The sequence below is a fragment of the Oncorhynchus gorbuscha genome, linkage group LG25 (genome assembly GCF_021184085.1).
Source record: "Oncorhynchus gorbuscha isolate QuinsamMale2020 ecotype Even-year linkage group LG25, OgorEven_v1.0, whole genome shotgun sequence".
Lineage (NCBI taxonomy): Eukaryota > Metazoa > Chordata > Actinopteri > Salmoniformes > Salmonidae > Oncorhynchus > Oncorhynchus gorbuscha.
In genome coordinates this window covers 45,498,785-45,514,335 of record NC_060197.1, presented here as the reverse complement: position 1 = coordinate 45,514,335, position 15,551 = coordinate 45,498,785, and the positions used below count along the sequence as shown (strand labels likewise).

Genomic DNA, 15,551 nt, shown 5'->3' with positions numbered 1-15,551 from the left:
AGTGGGTAGAGTCCTGTGAGTATGTAGAGTCCTGTCAGTGGGTAGAGCCCTGTCAGTGGGTAGAGTCCTGTGAGTATGTAGAGTCCTGTCAGTATGTAGAGTCCTGTGAGTGTGTAGAGTCCTGTGAGTATGTAGAGTCCTGTGAGTATGTAGAGTCTTGTCAGTGGGTAGAGTCCTGTGAGTATGGTGAGTCCTGTGAGTGTGTAGAGTCCTGTGAGTATGTAGAGTCCTGTCAGTGGGTAGAGTTCTGTGAGTATGTAGAGTCCTGTGAGTGTGTAGAGTCCTGTGAGTATGTAGAGTCCTGTCAGTGGGTAGAGTCCTGTGAGTATGTAGAGTCCTGTCAGTGGGTAGAGTCCTGTGAGTATGTAGAGTCCTGTCAGTGGGTAGAGTCCTGTGAGTATGTAGAGTCCTGTCAGTGGGTAGAGTCCTGTGAGTATGTAGAGTCCTGTCAGTGGGTAGAGTCCTGTGAGTATGTAGAGTCCTGTCAGTGGGTAGAGTCCTGTGAGTATGTAGAGTCCTGTGAGTATGTAGAGTCCTGTCAGTGGGTAGAGTCCTGTCAGTGGGTAGAGTTCTGTGAGTGTGTAGAGTCCTGTCAGTGGGTAGAGTCCTGTGAGTATGTAGAGTCCTGTCAGTGGGTAGAGTTCTGTGAGTATGTAGAGTCCTGTGAGTGTGTAGAGTCCTGTCAGTGGGTAGAGTCCTGTGAGTATGTAGAGTCCTGTCAGTGGGTAGAGTCCTGTGAGTATGTAGAGTCCTGTCAGTGGGTAGAGTCCTGTGAGTGTGTAGAGTCCTGTGAGTATGTAGAGTCCTGTGAGTATGTAGAGTCCTGTGAGTGTGTAGAGTCCTGTCAGTGGGTAGAGTCCTGTGAGTATGTAGAGTCCTGTGAGTGTGTAGAGTCCTGTCAGTGGGTAGAGTCCTGTGAGTATGTAGAGTCCTGTGAGTGTGTAGAGTCCTGTCAGTGGGTAGAGTCCTGTGAGTGTGCATAGAGACATAGAGTTCAAAAATGTCAATAACATACAAGGGTCAACTCAGAAAGTCTGTGGAGCCATTCTGTTAGCTATTTAGCAGTGAATGAATGTGTTATGAATGTGTTGTGCAACACTGGCCTTCCATTAAATTCTACAGTGACCTGACCCTCGAGGACTGGTGCACTGGCCTTCCATTAAATTCTACAGTGACCTGACCCTCGAGGACTGGTGCACTGGCCTTCCATTAAATTCTACAGTGACCTGACCCTCGAGGACTGGTGCACTGGCCTTCCATTAAATTCTACAGTGACCTGACCCTCGAGGACTGGTGCATGGGCCTTCCATTAAATTCTACAGTGACCTGACCCTCGAGGACTGGTGCACTGGCCTTCCATTAAATTCTACAGTGACCTGACCCTCGAGGACTGGTGCACTGGCCTTCCATTAAATTCTACAGTGACCTGACCCTCGAGGACTGGTGCACTGGCCTTCCATTAAATTCTACAGTGACCTGACCCTCGAGGACTGGTGCACTGGCCTTCCATTAAATTCTACAGTGACCTGACCCTCGAGGACTGGTGCACTGGCCTTCCATTAAATTCTACAGTGACCTGACCCTCGAGGACTGGTGCACTGGCCTTCCATTAAATTCTACAGTGACCTGACCCTCGAGGACTGGTGCACTGGCCTTCCATTAAATTCTACAGTGACCTGACCCTCGAGGACTGGTGCACTGGCCTTCCATTAAATTCTACAGTGACCTGACCCTCGAGGACTGGTGCACTGGCCTTCCATTAAATTCTACAGTGACCTGACCCTCGAGGACTGGTGCACTGGCCTTCCATTAAATTCTACAGTGATCTGACCCTCGAGGACTGGTGCACTGGCCTTCCATTAAATTATACAGTGACCTGACCCTCGAGGACTAGTGCATGGGCCTTCCATTAAATTATACAGTGATCTGACCCTCTTACCCTTAACTTAAACCTTACTCTTATTCTAAACCTAATCCTGAACTTAACCCTTATCCTAACCCTAAACTTAAACCTTACTCTGATTCTAAACCTAATCCTGAACTTAACCCTTATCCTAACCCTAAACTTAAACCTTACTCTGATTCTAAACCTAATCCTGAACTTAACCCTTATCCTAACCCTAAACTTAAACCTTACTCTGATTCTAAACCTAATCCTGAACTTAACCCTTATCTTTACTCTAAACTTAACCCTTACCCTAACCCTAAGCAACAGTTTGTTGATAGTAGAGTGTCTACAGATGAACTATCCATGTATAGTGTCTACAACAGGCCTTCCATTACATGCTACAGGGATCCAATCCTCAAGGAGTGGTGGTGTAAGTCAGAAGGTGTGTCCATGTATTTTATTTTAAAGTCAGAAATCGGGGAAATCTACCACAGATATCACAGATATCATTCTGAAAGATGTTTTTTTTGGGGGGGGGGTGTACAGTAGATTGAAAACCCACCAGAGATAGGCGACAATTTAAACAAAACAACCTCCAGAACAGCTGAACAGAACCCTGTTCTCCCCTTCTCTAAGCTTCAGAACAGCTGAACAGAACCCTGTTCTCCCCTTCTCTAAGCTTCAGAACAGACTGTGAACAAACTAAGCTTCAGAACAGCTGAACAGCCTCCCCCCAGAGAACAGCTGAACAGAACCCTGCTCTAAGCTTCAGAACAGCTGAACAGAACCCTGTTCTCCCCTTCTCTAAGCTTCAGAACAGCTGAACAGAACCCTGTTCTCCCCTTCTCTAAGCTTCAGAACAGCTGAACAGAACCCTGTTCTCCCCTTCTCTAAGCTTCAGAACAGCTGAACAGAACCCTGTTCTCCCCTCTCTAGAGTGGATTTAGTGCAGCGCCTGCTTTCAAAGCCGCCCCAGCCTGCAGTAGGTTGGTGTTGGATGATATCGGGGAGGCTGCTGGGGGTCTAGGCAGGGGGCTTCATTGGGCTGTTAATAGATGGAGATGCTAACCGTCCCTGAAGTTGGGGGGTTTGGGGGGGGGGTAATGCTCTTGCTAATGTGCTAATTTCTATGTCTGGCCTGATATGGTTCTCAATCAGAGGCAGGTGTTAGTCATTGTCTCTGATTGGGAACCATATTTAGGTAGCCTGGGTTTCACTGTGTGTTTGTGGGTGATTGTTCCTGTCTCTGTGTTTTGCACCAGATAGGGCTGTTTTTGGTTTTCCACGGCTATTGTTTTGTAGTGTTTGTGTTTTTGTCTTTTTGTTATTAAACATGAATCAAAGAAACCACGCTGCATTTTGGTCCGCCTCTACTTCACCTAAAGAAAACCGTTACAGATAATGTTAGCAGTCTGCGACTAATGTTTCAATGCAGGGGCTACGTCCCAATAATCTCTCCTTCCTCCTGAAGCGTGTACTCGTTTACTACTCCCCACAAATGTGAAAGCTTTGGATTGAAGTGTACACTATTTCAGATCAATTAGAATTGTATTGGTGGCATACACATATTTAGCAGATGTTATTGCAAGTGTATCACAATTATTGTATTCCTAGCTACAACAGTGCGATAATATCTAACAATTCACAACAATACACACAAATCTAAAAGTAAAAGAATGGAGTCTCTTAACAACAAGGAACTTTGGTCCCAATGAGGACCCAGCCGAGAAGAGATCAACATCCGACAAGCTTCTCCTTCACGTCTCTATGGATTAAAATGACAATTATATATATTTTTTAATAAGGACGAGCAACGTCACATATATATGTGTATGTGATGGGATGTAGAAATATTATGGACAGTATGTGGAAAAAAATAAAATCTATCTATAGAACACGTAGGATATAATAGTGTATATACACCAATAGTTGAATAGGATGGACTTGACTAGAATACAGTATATAAACATTATTGAAGTCACCAGCGTTCCATTATTAAAGTGACCAGTGATTCGATGTCTATGTACAGTACACAGGGCAGCAGCCTCTGAGGTGCAGGGTCCAGTAATCGGGCGGTAGCCGGCTAGTGATGGCTATTTACCAGTCTGATGGTCTTGAGATAGAAGCTGTTTTTCAGTCTCTTGGTCCCAGCTTTGATGCACCTGTACTGGCCTCGCCTTCTGGATGATAGTGGGGTGAACAGGCCATGGTTCGGGTGGCTGAGGTCCTTGATGATCTTCTTGGCTTTCCTATGACATCGGATGCTGTAGTTGTCCTGGAGGGCAAGCAGTGTGTGTGTGTGTGTGTGTGTGTGTGTGTGTGTGTGTGTGTGTGTGTGTGTGTGTGTGTGTGTGTGTGTGTGTGTGTGTGTGTGTGTGTGTGTGTGTGTGTGTGTGTGTGTGTGTGTGTGTGTGTGTGTGTGTGTGTGTGTGTGTGTGTGTGTGTGTCCGGTGATGTGTTGGGAAGACCGTACCACCCTCTCTGGAAAGCCCCTGCGGTTGCGGGCAGTGCCGTTGCCGTACCGTGCTCTGAGGATGCGGCGAGGGATGCCTTCTGGGCCAGCAGCCTTGCAAGGGTTAATCACGCTTACATTTGATACTCACGTCAGCCACGGAGAATGAGAGCCCACAGTCCTCGGGAGCCGCTGTGTTATCCTCAAAACGGACGAAGAAGGTGTTAAGTTTGTGCAGGAGTACAACCAAGGAATCCGGGGGTAAACTGACCCTTTCTGGTATTGAACTTATCACCCAAGTTCTACCATGAGCCATAGGTGGGTCCCAACTCCCACCCACCCCTAGGGTATCACAGAGATAACACAAGAAGAGCAGTACAGAGATAACACATGAAAGGACATCACAGAGATAACACATGACGAACATAACAGAGATAGCACATTATGAACATCACAGAGATAACACATTATGAACATCACAGAGATAACACATGAAAGGACATCACAGAGATAACACATTATGAACATCACAGAGATAACACATTATGAACATCACAGAGATAACACATTATGAACATCACAGAGATAACACATGAAAGGACATCACAGAGATAACACATGAACATCACAGAGATAACACATGAAAGGACATCACAGAGATAGCACATGAAAGGACATCACAGAGATAACACATGAAAGAACATCACAGAGATACACATGAAAGGACATCACAGAGATAGCACATTATGAACATCACAGAGATAACACATGACGAACATCACAGAGATAACACATTATGAACATCACAGAGATAACACATGAAAGGACATCACAGAGATAACACATGACGAACATCCCAGAGATAACACATTATGAACATCCCAGAGATAACACATGAAAGGACATCACAGAGATAGCACATTATGAACATCACAGAGATAACACATGAAAGGACATCACATGTATACAACAGGGTTGTGGTCCATTGTTATCAATTCCCTTTCATTCAATAAAGTAATTTGACATGTAAATCCTCATAGAAAACAATTGACAATTAACTGGATTTCAGTTGACTTCCTGTATTGACTGAATTGACCACCACCCTGATATGCAGTCAAGATCAGGTGGTTGTGAGGGCATTGTCACATTTGAGGAGGGATACAACAAGCACGGCTACTCAAACCTAAGGGCTTATGTCGCCATCTTGTGGACATAGAGGGTTGGCACATGAAGTTGGGTCGTTGTTCCTGTGTTCATTATTTAAGTAGATAATGTGCCATTTTTCAAACCATGGACTCATTGTCAAGTTTATAAAATACACTGAAGCATTTGCAAATGAATGATACATTGTCAATAATCACAGGGCAGATACCATATGACTTGCATGCCATTCAAAATGTCTAAATGTAGCCTACTGCAGAGTTCATTGAACTTTCCCAGCACATGACTGCAAGTCATGGTCATCATGTGGTTGGAAGTAAGAGCAATGGTTAACTCCTCCCTCACCACCACTAAACTGTTGTGACAATATGATACCTATAAAATGTCATCAAATCTACATTATCAAATCTTTATTACGACATCTTGATAACAGTTTGTTATTGTCCAGCTTTGATCTCAAAGTCCACTGATTTAGCCCACCTACCTCATCCTCATACTGTTTTTATTTATTTACTTTTATGCTCTTTTGCACACCAATATCTCTACCTGTACATGACCATCTGATCATTTATCACTCCAGTGTTAATCTGCAAAATTGTAATTATTCGCCTACCTCCTCATGCCTTTTGCACACAATGTATATAGACTCTCTTTTTTTTCTACTGTGTTATTGACTTGTTAATTGTTTACTCCATGTGTAACTCTGTGTTGTCTGTTTACACTGCTATGCTTTATCTTGGCCAGGTCGCAGTTGCAAATGAGAACTTGTTCTCAACTAGCCTACCTGGTTAAATAAAGGTGAAATAAAATAAATAAATAAAATTCAAATTGCTAAAAAAGTAGGCAGTAACATTTGAACAACGCCTTCAGAAAGTATGGTATTTCAAAGTGGTATTAAAATGGATATAACTGTCATTTTTTGTCAGTTATCTACACAAAATACTCTGTAATGTCAAAGTGGAAGAAAAATTCAATAATTTGTAAAAAAATAATAATAATAATAATATTCAACCCCTTAGTCAATACGTTCTACAACGGGTGGGTCCAATCCTGAATGCTGATTGGTTAAAACTGCATTCCAGCTGGTGTCTATTCCAGAAATTACCACCAGATAAATCAATGATGTTAAAATGTTTATTTTCTCTTTTCCATCTGACTGCGCAATCCACCATCTCATCAGCTCAGCCAGGCAATTTATAAACTTGATCTCCACTATGAAAAGCATCTAGACATTATCTCACATTTCTTTTAGAATAACATTTAGTTTTCAACCGTGGTGATTTGTATAAACCTTGCTGTCTGTCTCTCCGACATTTGCAACGTTGTTTCAATATTTAAATTCGATCTCCAGTTTTTGCATACTAATGAACGTGTTGGGAGTCGGGATGAGACAGACCGGAGGGCAGCTTTTCTCACCCAGTCGAAATCATAAATCAGCATTATTTTTATGGAGATATAAAAATAAATATCAATAGAAAACAAGTCAAATGAATTGAAGTTCAGCTAGTTTGCAGTCTTTCAAACTTCAGTTTGAAGTAATTGTGTTAGCTGTGTTGTTGGCTAGTTCCTCTGAACAACAGCGTCCTGACGAGAGAGCACATGTTCTACGCCAGGTGAAATCGTGCATCATTAGCTAACTGTTATGGATGTATCCAAATAAATGTCACTAGAAAACAGCTTAAACAAATGCAAATGCAGCTACTTCATTGTTATTCTGGCTGCACTGTTCAACTTGGCTGTAAATTAGCCGTAGTTGGATAGCTAGCAAGCAAACGATTTGAAAGTTGCCAGCCAGTATGGCAATAGAACATTTAGAACGAACGACTGGGTCGCGTCCATAGTTACAGAACAAAAAGACTTAACGTCTGGGACACATCCCTGGCAATGGAACCGATAGAACGAACAACCGGCCAGGTTGGATACGACCCTAGATTTGTGTCGGGACTATACCTTGTCGAAGGATGAAATAGTGTGAATGAATTCATAAAAATAATATGTCAATCATTATCATCAGACTGAACCAGGTTTTCCTCTAGGATTTTTCCTGTGCATTGCTCTATTACGTATCTTTTTATCATAGAAAAACCTAGTCCTTGCCGATGACAAGCATACCCATAACATGATGCAGTCACCACCATGCTTGAAAATATGAAGAGTGGTACTCAGTGATGTGTTGTGTTGGATTTGTCCCATCGACTGTATATAGCCTCATTATTGTTATTTTATTGTGTTCCTTTTTCTTTGTCTTTTTCTTTAAACTTTAGTTTATTTAGTAAATATTTTCTTAACTCTATTTTCTTAAAATTGCATTGTTGGTTAAGGGCTTGTAAGTAAGCATGTCATGGTAAGGTTGTATTCTGTACCTGTTGTATTCGGCGCATGTGACAAAAACAATTTGATTTGATTTTGTATTCAGGACATGAAGTTCATTTCTTTGCCACATTTTTGCAGTATTACTTTAGTGCTTTGTTGCAAACAGGATGCATGTTTTGGAATATTTTTTGTTATGTACAGGCTTCCTTCTTTTCATTTAGGTTAGTATTGTGGTGTAACTACAATGTTGTTGATCCATCCTCAGTTGTCTCCTATCACAGCCATTAAACTCTGTAACTGTTTTAAATTCACCATTGGCCTCATGTTGAAATCCCTGAGCTGTTTCCTTCCTCTCCGGCAGCTGAGTTAAGAAGGACACCTGTATCTTTGTAGTTACTGGGTGTATTAATACATCATCCAAAATGTAATTCCTAACACCATTCTCAAAGGGATGTTCAATGTCAGCTTTAAAAAAAATCTTTACCAATCTACATATTTGTGCCCTTCTTTGCGAAGTTTTCGAATACATCCCTGGTCTTTGTGGTTGAATCTGTGTTCAAAATTCACTGCTCGACTGAGGGACCTTACAGATAATTGTGTGAGGTACAGAGATATAATCATTCAAAAAATCATGTTAACCCCTATTTTTGCACACAGAGTGAGTCCATGCAACTTATCATGTGACTTGTTATGCAGATTTGTACTATTTAGGCTTGCCATAACAAAGGGGTTGAATACTTAATAACCAAGACATTGAATTTGTTTTAAAAAATGTAAACATCATTCCACTTTGACATTATGGGGTATTGTGTTTAAGCTTATCTCAATTGAATCCATTTGAAATAAAGGCTGTAACACAACAACAAACAGTCAAGGGGTGTGATTACTTTCTGAAGCCATTGTAGATAACTATGTAGGCAACAGAGCTTATTGGTGTATCTAGCAACACAATAGACTGTTAGAATGTTAAAGACTATTAAATGTGTAGATTTTAAAGGGGCACTCTCCAATTGAAAATGAGCACCCCACCTCTGTTTTGGTATACAAAAAAAACCTGAGGGATGGGCCTGGAGTAGTTTATCCACTCTGAAATTCATAGACAGAGCAATGTTTATAAATCGATGGGGCTAGACAGTTGAACGGAGCTCATGAGGCATTTAGAAGTTATATTCTTGAAGAATCAATGGGTATATACCATTAATACGTTTAAATAAAAACGGATGTAACAACCGCAGATTGCCCCTTTTGAAGTAACATGAATATTCTGGAGATATTCTCTCCGACGTCTTTTCAACCTTCTCACTGTCTTGGATTGTCTTTTCAGGGCTGTTTTGAGGAATCCGTCTGTTATTTTGTGACAGTGTTACCAAAAATCTCCTCATGATTTGTCAAAACTCTTCAAGTGAAGGTCTACATAGTGCTATCATAATAATGGCGGAGACCATGATAGAAATTGCCATGACAGATTATGTCAGTTCAGGACAATTGACTCCTGAGCTGAATAACAGCTTGTATCGTGCTATGGCGTATTCATGACAGTTTTACATTGGCTAATGTTGGAGGCTTCAAGTAAAGTATGATAACAAATCTCACAGTGACATTTTCAAAAAATCATGCAGGCATATACAATTCACTGGAACGTTAATGTATTTTTATTGTGCAAGACCAATTATTTAAAAAATTGTTGAGTACAAAAGGACACCTGTTAATTAAATGTACACCAAAGATGACAGTTCCCTTTCTGGATTCAATTGATAGTTTAATCTTGATTGTTCAAAGGTTGTAGTCACTCTGGAAGTATATCAGCCAACATAATGTTCCTTGCTTTATGAATGTTCGGAAGGTTTTAGCAGGTCACACTGTGGAAATACTATTCATTTACTAGAGGGGCTATGTCATAAACCCTCAAGGTTCCAGATTGGGATGAAAATGGCAGCCATATTGGTCAGGTAGAAATCCAAACCAGTCTAATTGGAGTGAATGGCAGTAGAGGCATAATCCAGATTTGTTTCATGCAGGAAAATAAAAGTAAGGCATGTGATATATCAGATATTGTGTAATATAATTATTGTCAAACTAAAATATTATCATATAATTCTAAATACAGTTTATACTTGTTTTATACAAATGTTCTGTATAAATAGCTTCTAAAATATATATAAACAGACCATAAATGTCTAAATGTTTATTTTCTTTGAAAGCTGTGAGTGCTTTTATATGATACAATATCAGTACTTCTTCATTTACAACTAAGTCCTATCATCAACTGATTTCAACCACTGTATCACTGTGGATTGATTGCATTGGTTCAATTGAATATTGGCAGTTCATTTGAGAAATGGATGGACTCATTCCTCGAAAATTGGCTGGCTAGATAGCTAACAAACATACCAATACAGATACGTTCATACAATTCATTATTTTACACAATATCTTACCACAGCACTGGCAAACCGCGGTTGACCAACTTCCTGACCAAAATAGCTAACCTTTATACCGTCATAAGAATGTTCATGACCATTCCGGTGTTCTAATTCTTAATTCTATGGTCCACACCTTCAGTTAAGGGTTCTTCAGAGGGTGATATGGCCTTCATCCAATAGTGAACTATTGAAGCTATTCTTGGGGGTACATGGGGTTTAGAGAATGAGGGGAAGGCACTGCAAATTTGGACTTATACTTTAAATTTGGCACCTGAGCTAAAGTCTTGCCACATATTCTTAAGGTTAGAGAAAACATAATGATATGCGAGATAGAAATGTGTCATGAATCCCTTTAAGCCTTCTTGAAAATCCTCTTGGCATCCACCCCATCGTAGTTATAGCTCTGTTGGAGAAGAGAGTCCTTAAACAATGTAATAAGGTTGCCATTTTCATTGAAATAGACGTACCAGCACAGTGAGTACACCAAAGACTACAATATGAATCTCTGATTACAATGCTTATGCAGTTATGACAATAATATTGGTAATGTTTCAGTAGGACAAATGTTAATTCATAAGCATTAATATACTGTGTAGGTGGGAAATATACATGGTATAAACATTTATCTGCATTTATGTAACATTTTCAGCATTAGCATTTATAACCTTTTAAATTGTAAAAGTTCAAATGATTTATAATGTCTTATTTGATTTGATTTGATTCATGCTCGCAGTCAACAAGACTGGATTATGCAGAAGGTAACAGTTACGAGGAAAAATATACTACATTAAATGTAAAAAGTCCGAAAAATAAGTCAAAATTAAAGTTTAAAAACTCACATTTGGTTATTAAAAACATATCACTTCTAGTTATTCTGGTATAAAGTGGTACAACATTATAAAGATAATTTGAAAAGATACATGATGTGGGATTTTCTCACACTAACCTGTACTAGCTCTCCTCCCACCACGGCCCGAGTGGTGGTCAGCACCTTACTGTTGTCTTTCCTGGTGAATTTACCCTTCAACACATCTCCATCCATCTCCCAGGTACCCTGTGGGACAGATAGGGTTAACGGTGACTGTAATGTACGTCGTTCGTAGACATAATATATGCTCAAGTCACCTATTGTTATTGATGCATGGGTTAAACAGTATCTTGAGATAAGATATATCTAGGGCATAGGTCAATTCAAACAAATGGCTAGCCAAACATGAGCTTATAAAGAAATGGCTAGCCAACCATGAGCTTATTAAGAAATGGCTAGCCAACCATGAGCTTATAAAGAAATGGCTAGCCAACCATGAGCTTATAAAGAAATGGCTAGCCAACCATGAGCTTATAGAAAAAATGGCTAGCCAAACATGAGCTTATTAAGAAATGGCTAGCCAACCATGAGCTTATAAAGAAATGGCTAGCCAACCATGAGCTTATAAAGAAATGGCTAGCCAACCATGAGCTTATAAAGAAATGGCTAGCCAACCATGAGCTTATAAAAAAAATGGCTAGCCAACCATGAGCTTATAAAAAAATGGCTAGCCAAACATGAGCTTATTAAGAAATGGCTAGCCAACCATGAGCTTATAAAGAAATGGCTAGCCAACCATGAGCTTATAAAAAAATGGCTAGCCAACCATGAGCTTATTAAGAAATGGCTAGCCAACCATGTGCTTATAAAGAAATGGCTAGCCAACCATGAGCTTATAAAAAAAATGGCTAGCCAAACATGAGCTTATTAAGAAATGGCTAGCCAACCATGAATTTAAACAGCAAATATACATATATTCATTGTAAACTTATTCTAATGGGTTACTCTATATGGACAAAAACTCCAAAACACTTTTACAGTGCACAGTCATGCATAGGTCACTGCCAGACTTCAGAAGGCTTACATCATATAAACTGTTGTAAAAGGTCACATTATCAACTCCATCAGCACGATTTCCACTTTTTCTGAGCATGACAACAGTTTACCAAAAGATACAAAGCAGAAATAAATTTGTAGGATTTACATTTTATGAAGGCTTTATGAAAAGGGGGGCTTAGATTTCAATCTCTACAACTTTCTGTTGGATATTGTGTACGATAGCCTACTAAAATAAGTCTAGGTTGAAAGAGTTCAAACATACTGAGACTTCGGTTCCGTCGGCCAGCGCGTAGTCAAACTGTACGCCCAGGGTGAAGTCGATGTCTTTGTTACGGAAGGTGCTGGATTCCTTGATGTGGAACTTGTCTCCTGTCTGCTCGATGATAACCTTCAGGTTGTCATGTTCCGCCAACTTCCTCTTCATCACATTGATGCCTGTTGGAAAATGCAGTAGATAGAGTGCTGTAGATGAGGCGTGGGTCTGAGTCTCTTAGTGTAATGGCTAAATTGCTGGATATATAGAGTGATGTAGATGAGGCGTGGGTCTGAGCCTCTTGGTGTAATGGCTAAATTGCTGGATAGATAGTAAAAGTTCAAGCCCCAAGTTGGGCTACTAAAAATGTTTTATTCGCATTGAGTTATCAATTAGGTCCAAGGTCCAATTAGCCCATTTATTCATACTACCTGTCTGGAAATGGTGTGTGTCCATCATCATAATATTACTCATTACACCCTACCTAGGTCCCAAAAAAGCTTGTGTTTGTTGACAAGCTTTTAAAATGGCAACAGCCAAGAGTTATTATTATAGCTGTGCAGCAATACAGCACGCCTCTGACTGGTAACTCACATCCACTCAAACAAGCCACAGGATCAAATATTACCTCAAAACCATCACTGTCACACACGCAATATACACCCAACACTTGCTTTACAAATCCTATATGATACAGTCAGACTTATAGGATTAAAATATAAATCTGACAGTATCGTATAGGATGATACTATAAATCTGACAGTATCGTATAGGATGATACTATAAATCTAACAGTATCGTATAGGACGATACTATAAATCTGACAGTATCGTATAGGATGATACTATAAATCTAACAGTATCGTATAGGACGATACTATAAATCTGACAGTAGCTTGTACCATTGATGTAAGTGCTGACCATACCGAGCCACATTGGAAATATAATCCTTCATTAAGAAGTGCAACATCACCTTTAATAAAACACACACACACACACACACACACACGCACGCACGCACGCACACACGCACACACACACACACACACACACACACACACACACACACACACACACACACACACACACACACACACACACACACACACACACACACACACACACACACACACACACACACACACACACAGACTCACCCATCTGCTCCATGAACTTGTCGTAGTTCTCGTTGTGTTCAACTTTCCAGGTACCATTGAATGCCATGTCTACTGTGGGCAGTGGAACGACTGTGTGCAGGACTGTGGGACTGAGAATGCCCGTTTGCCTCCCTTTATATAGAGGCCCCGGTTGGCTCTTCTTTATCTAACTGATTATCTGTCTGCTGATGTGGCCATTTAAAGCTGATGTCAAATATAGGGCGATTACTGCACGGCCTCAAGGATACAAAGATAAATGGCCAAGGGCAACTCCCTCCCCAGGGCTGGCACATGGACAATGTAGCGCTGTTCTATTTCAGAAGAGAAAAGCATTCGTTTATAGGACTCTCCTTGGCATATTTCCCAGGGGACCTCTCTCTGTGTCTGTCTGTGTCCAGCATGACAATGAGCCCCTAATGAACCGCTCATTGATGGTGGGAGAGTTCTAGCGTTTTTAATTGGGCTGACAGAATTCGCCCCACTACTAGAAGGTTTTTTGTTGTTCATGATACAAAGTCGATGAGTAAATTGTAGCCTGATATTTTCACTGTATTCTCACGGTCAATGGTGTGTCCTCAATTATACAGAGGAGATTTTGTGCCCTTGTAACTGGCATACTTTATCAATGAGAACAACAGAGGAATATTGTTACTTAGTTCCCACTTACCATTGCCAATTAACTCATTGCATTGAGGTTAGATACTGTCGGCCTCCTGGAAAAACCTTGTATCTCCATAAAGGAAACTTTTCATGAATTGATTGCCATATAGTCAAGGAAATACCTTTTGAATAACTTTATGTGTTTCTTAGAGTCATGAAACCTGCAAAGCACATGGAGGTGAATGACTAAATCTAAATAGATAGGGACACAAGCTTTTTTCCAGGAGGTCGACGATAGTGGCATAGTATACCATGAAAGCCATGTAAAACAGGGACAGCCAGGGCAATAAGGAATCTTCGGGTGTGGCTCAGGCGCCAGAGATGCTATTCTGATGTCACAATTGATAAGTCTTTTTGTCCTTACGACGAATCACCAGTGCTTGAACTTTCCACGAGGTCTTCTTCTGCACGCCACGTTATCAAACCCCTTTGGAATTATGGGTAGTATTCAACAGTTTCATTCAAAGGAGGTCAGTTCAGGTAACATAACTGCTTAGATTCAGTCAAAGATAATCAATGATAACCATATGGGACGGCTTCATTCCAAAGTACAAAAGTACCCTACGACCGCAAGGCACTACAGAGGGTAGTGCGTCCGGCCCAGTACATCACTGGGGCCAAGATTCCTGCCATCCAGGACCTCTATAGCAGGCAGTGTCAGAGGAAGGCCCTAAAAATTGTAAAAGACACCAGCCACCCCAGTCATAGATTGTTCTCTCTGCTCTCTGCCACGGCAAGTGGTACCGGAGCACCATGTCTAGGTCCAAGAGGCTTCTAAACAGCTTCTACCCCCAAGCCATAAGACTCCTGAACGTCTAATCAAATGGCTACCCAGACTATTTGCATTTGATTTGATTTGATTGACAGCATTCTTCATAAAAGTGTGAAATTTGACTATACCAGAAATGGGCTCGTTGCGGACATTATTGTGAGCCGTCCTTCACTCAGCAGCCTCCACTGATATACATTATTGTGAGCCATCCTCCCCTCACCAGCCTCCACTGATATACATTATTGTGAGCCATCCTCCCCTCACCAGCCTCCACTGATATACATTATTGTGAGCCATCCTCCCCTCACCAGCCTCCACTGATATACATTATTGTGAGCCATCCTCCCCTCACCAGCCTCCACTGATATACATTATTGTGAGCCATCCTCCCCTCACCAGCCTCCACTGATATACATTATTGTGAGCCATCCTCCCCTCACCAGCCTCCACTGATATACATTATTGTGAGCCATCCTCCACTCACCAGCCTCCACTGATATACATTATTGTGAGCCATCCTCCCCTCACCAGCCTCCACTGATATACATTATTGTGAGCCGTCCTCCCCTCAGCAGCCTCCACTGATATACATTATTGTGAGCCATC

The 15,551-nt window shown here is 41.0% G+C and overlaps 1 protein-coding gene across 1 annotated transcript; it reads right to left on the bottom strand.

Moving 5' to 3' along the window:
* Window positions 1–9,448: 9,448 nt before the first annotated feature.
* LOC124014222 (fatty acid-binding protein, intestinal-like) lies at window positions 9,449–13,676 on the bottom strand. Its single transcript, XM_046329011.1, has 4 exons — window positions 13,514–13,676; window positions 12,367–12,539; window positions 11,184–11,291; window positions 9,449–10,640 (listed from the first exon to the last, which is right to left on the bottom strand). Exons 1-4 carry the CDS (start codon window positions 13,578–13,580, stop codon window positions 10,590–10,592), a joined length of 399 nt encoding a protein of 132 aa, XP_046184967.1. The 5' UTR covers window positions 13,581–13,676; the 3' UTR covers window positions 9,449–10,589.
* Between the last annotated feature and the right edge of the window lie 1,875 nt (window positions 13,677–15,551).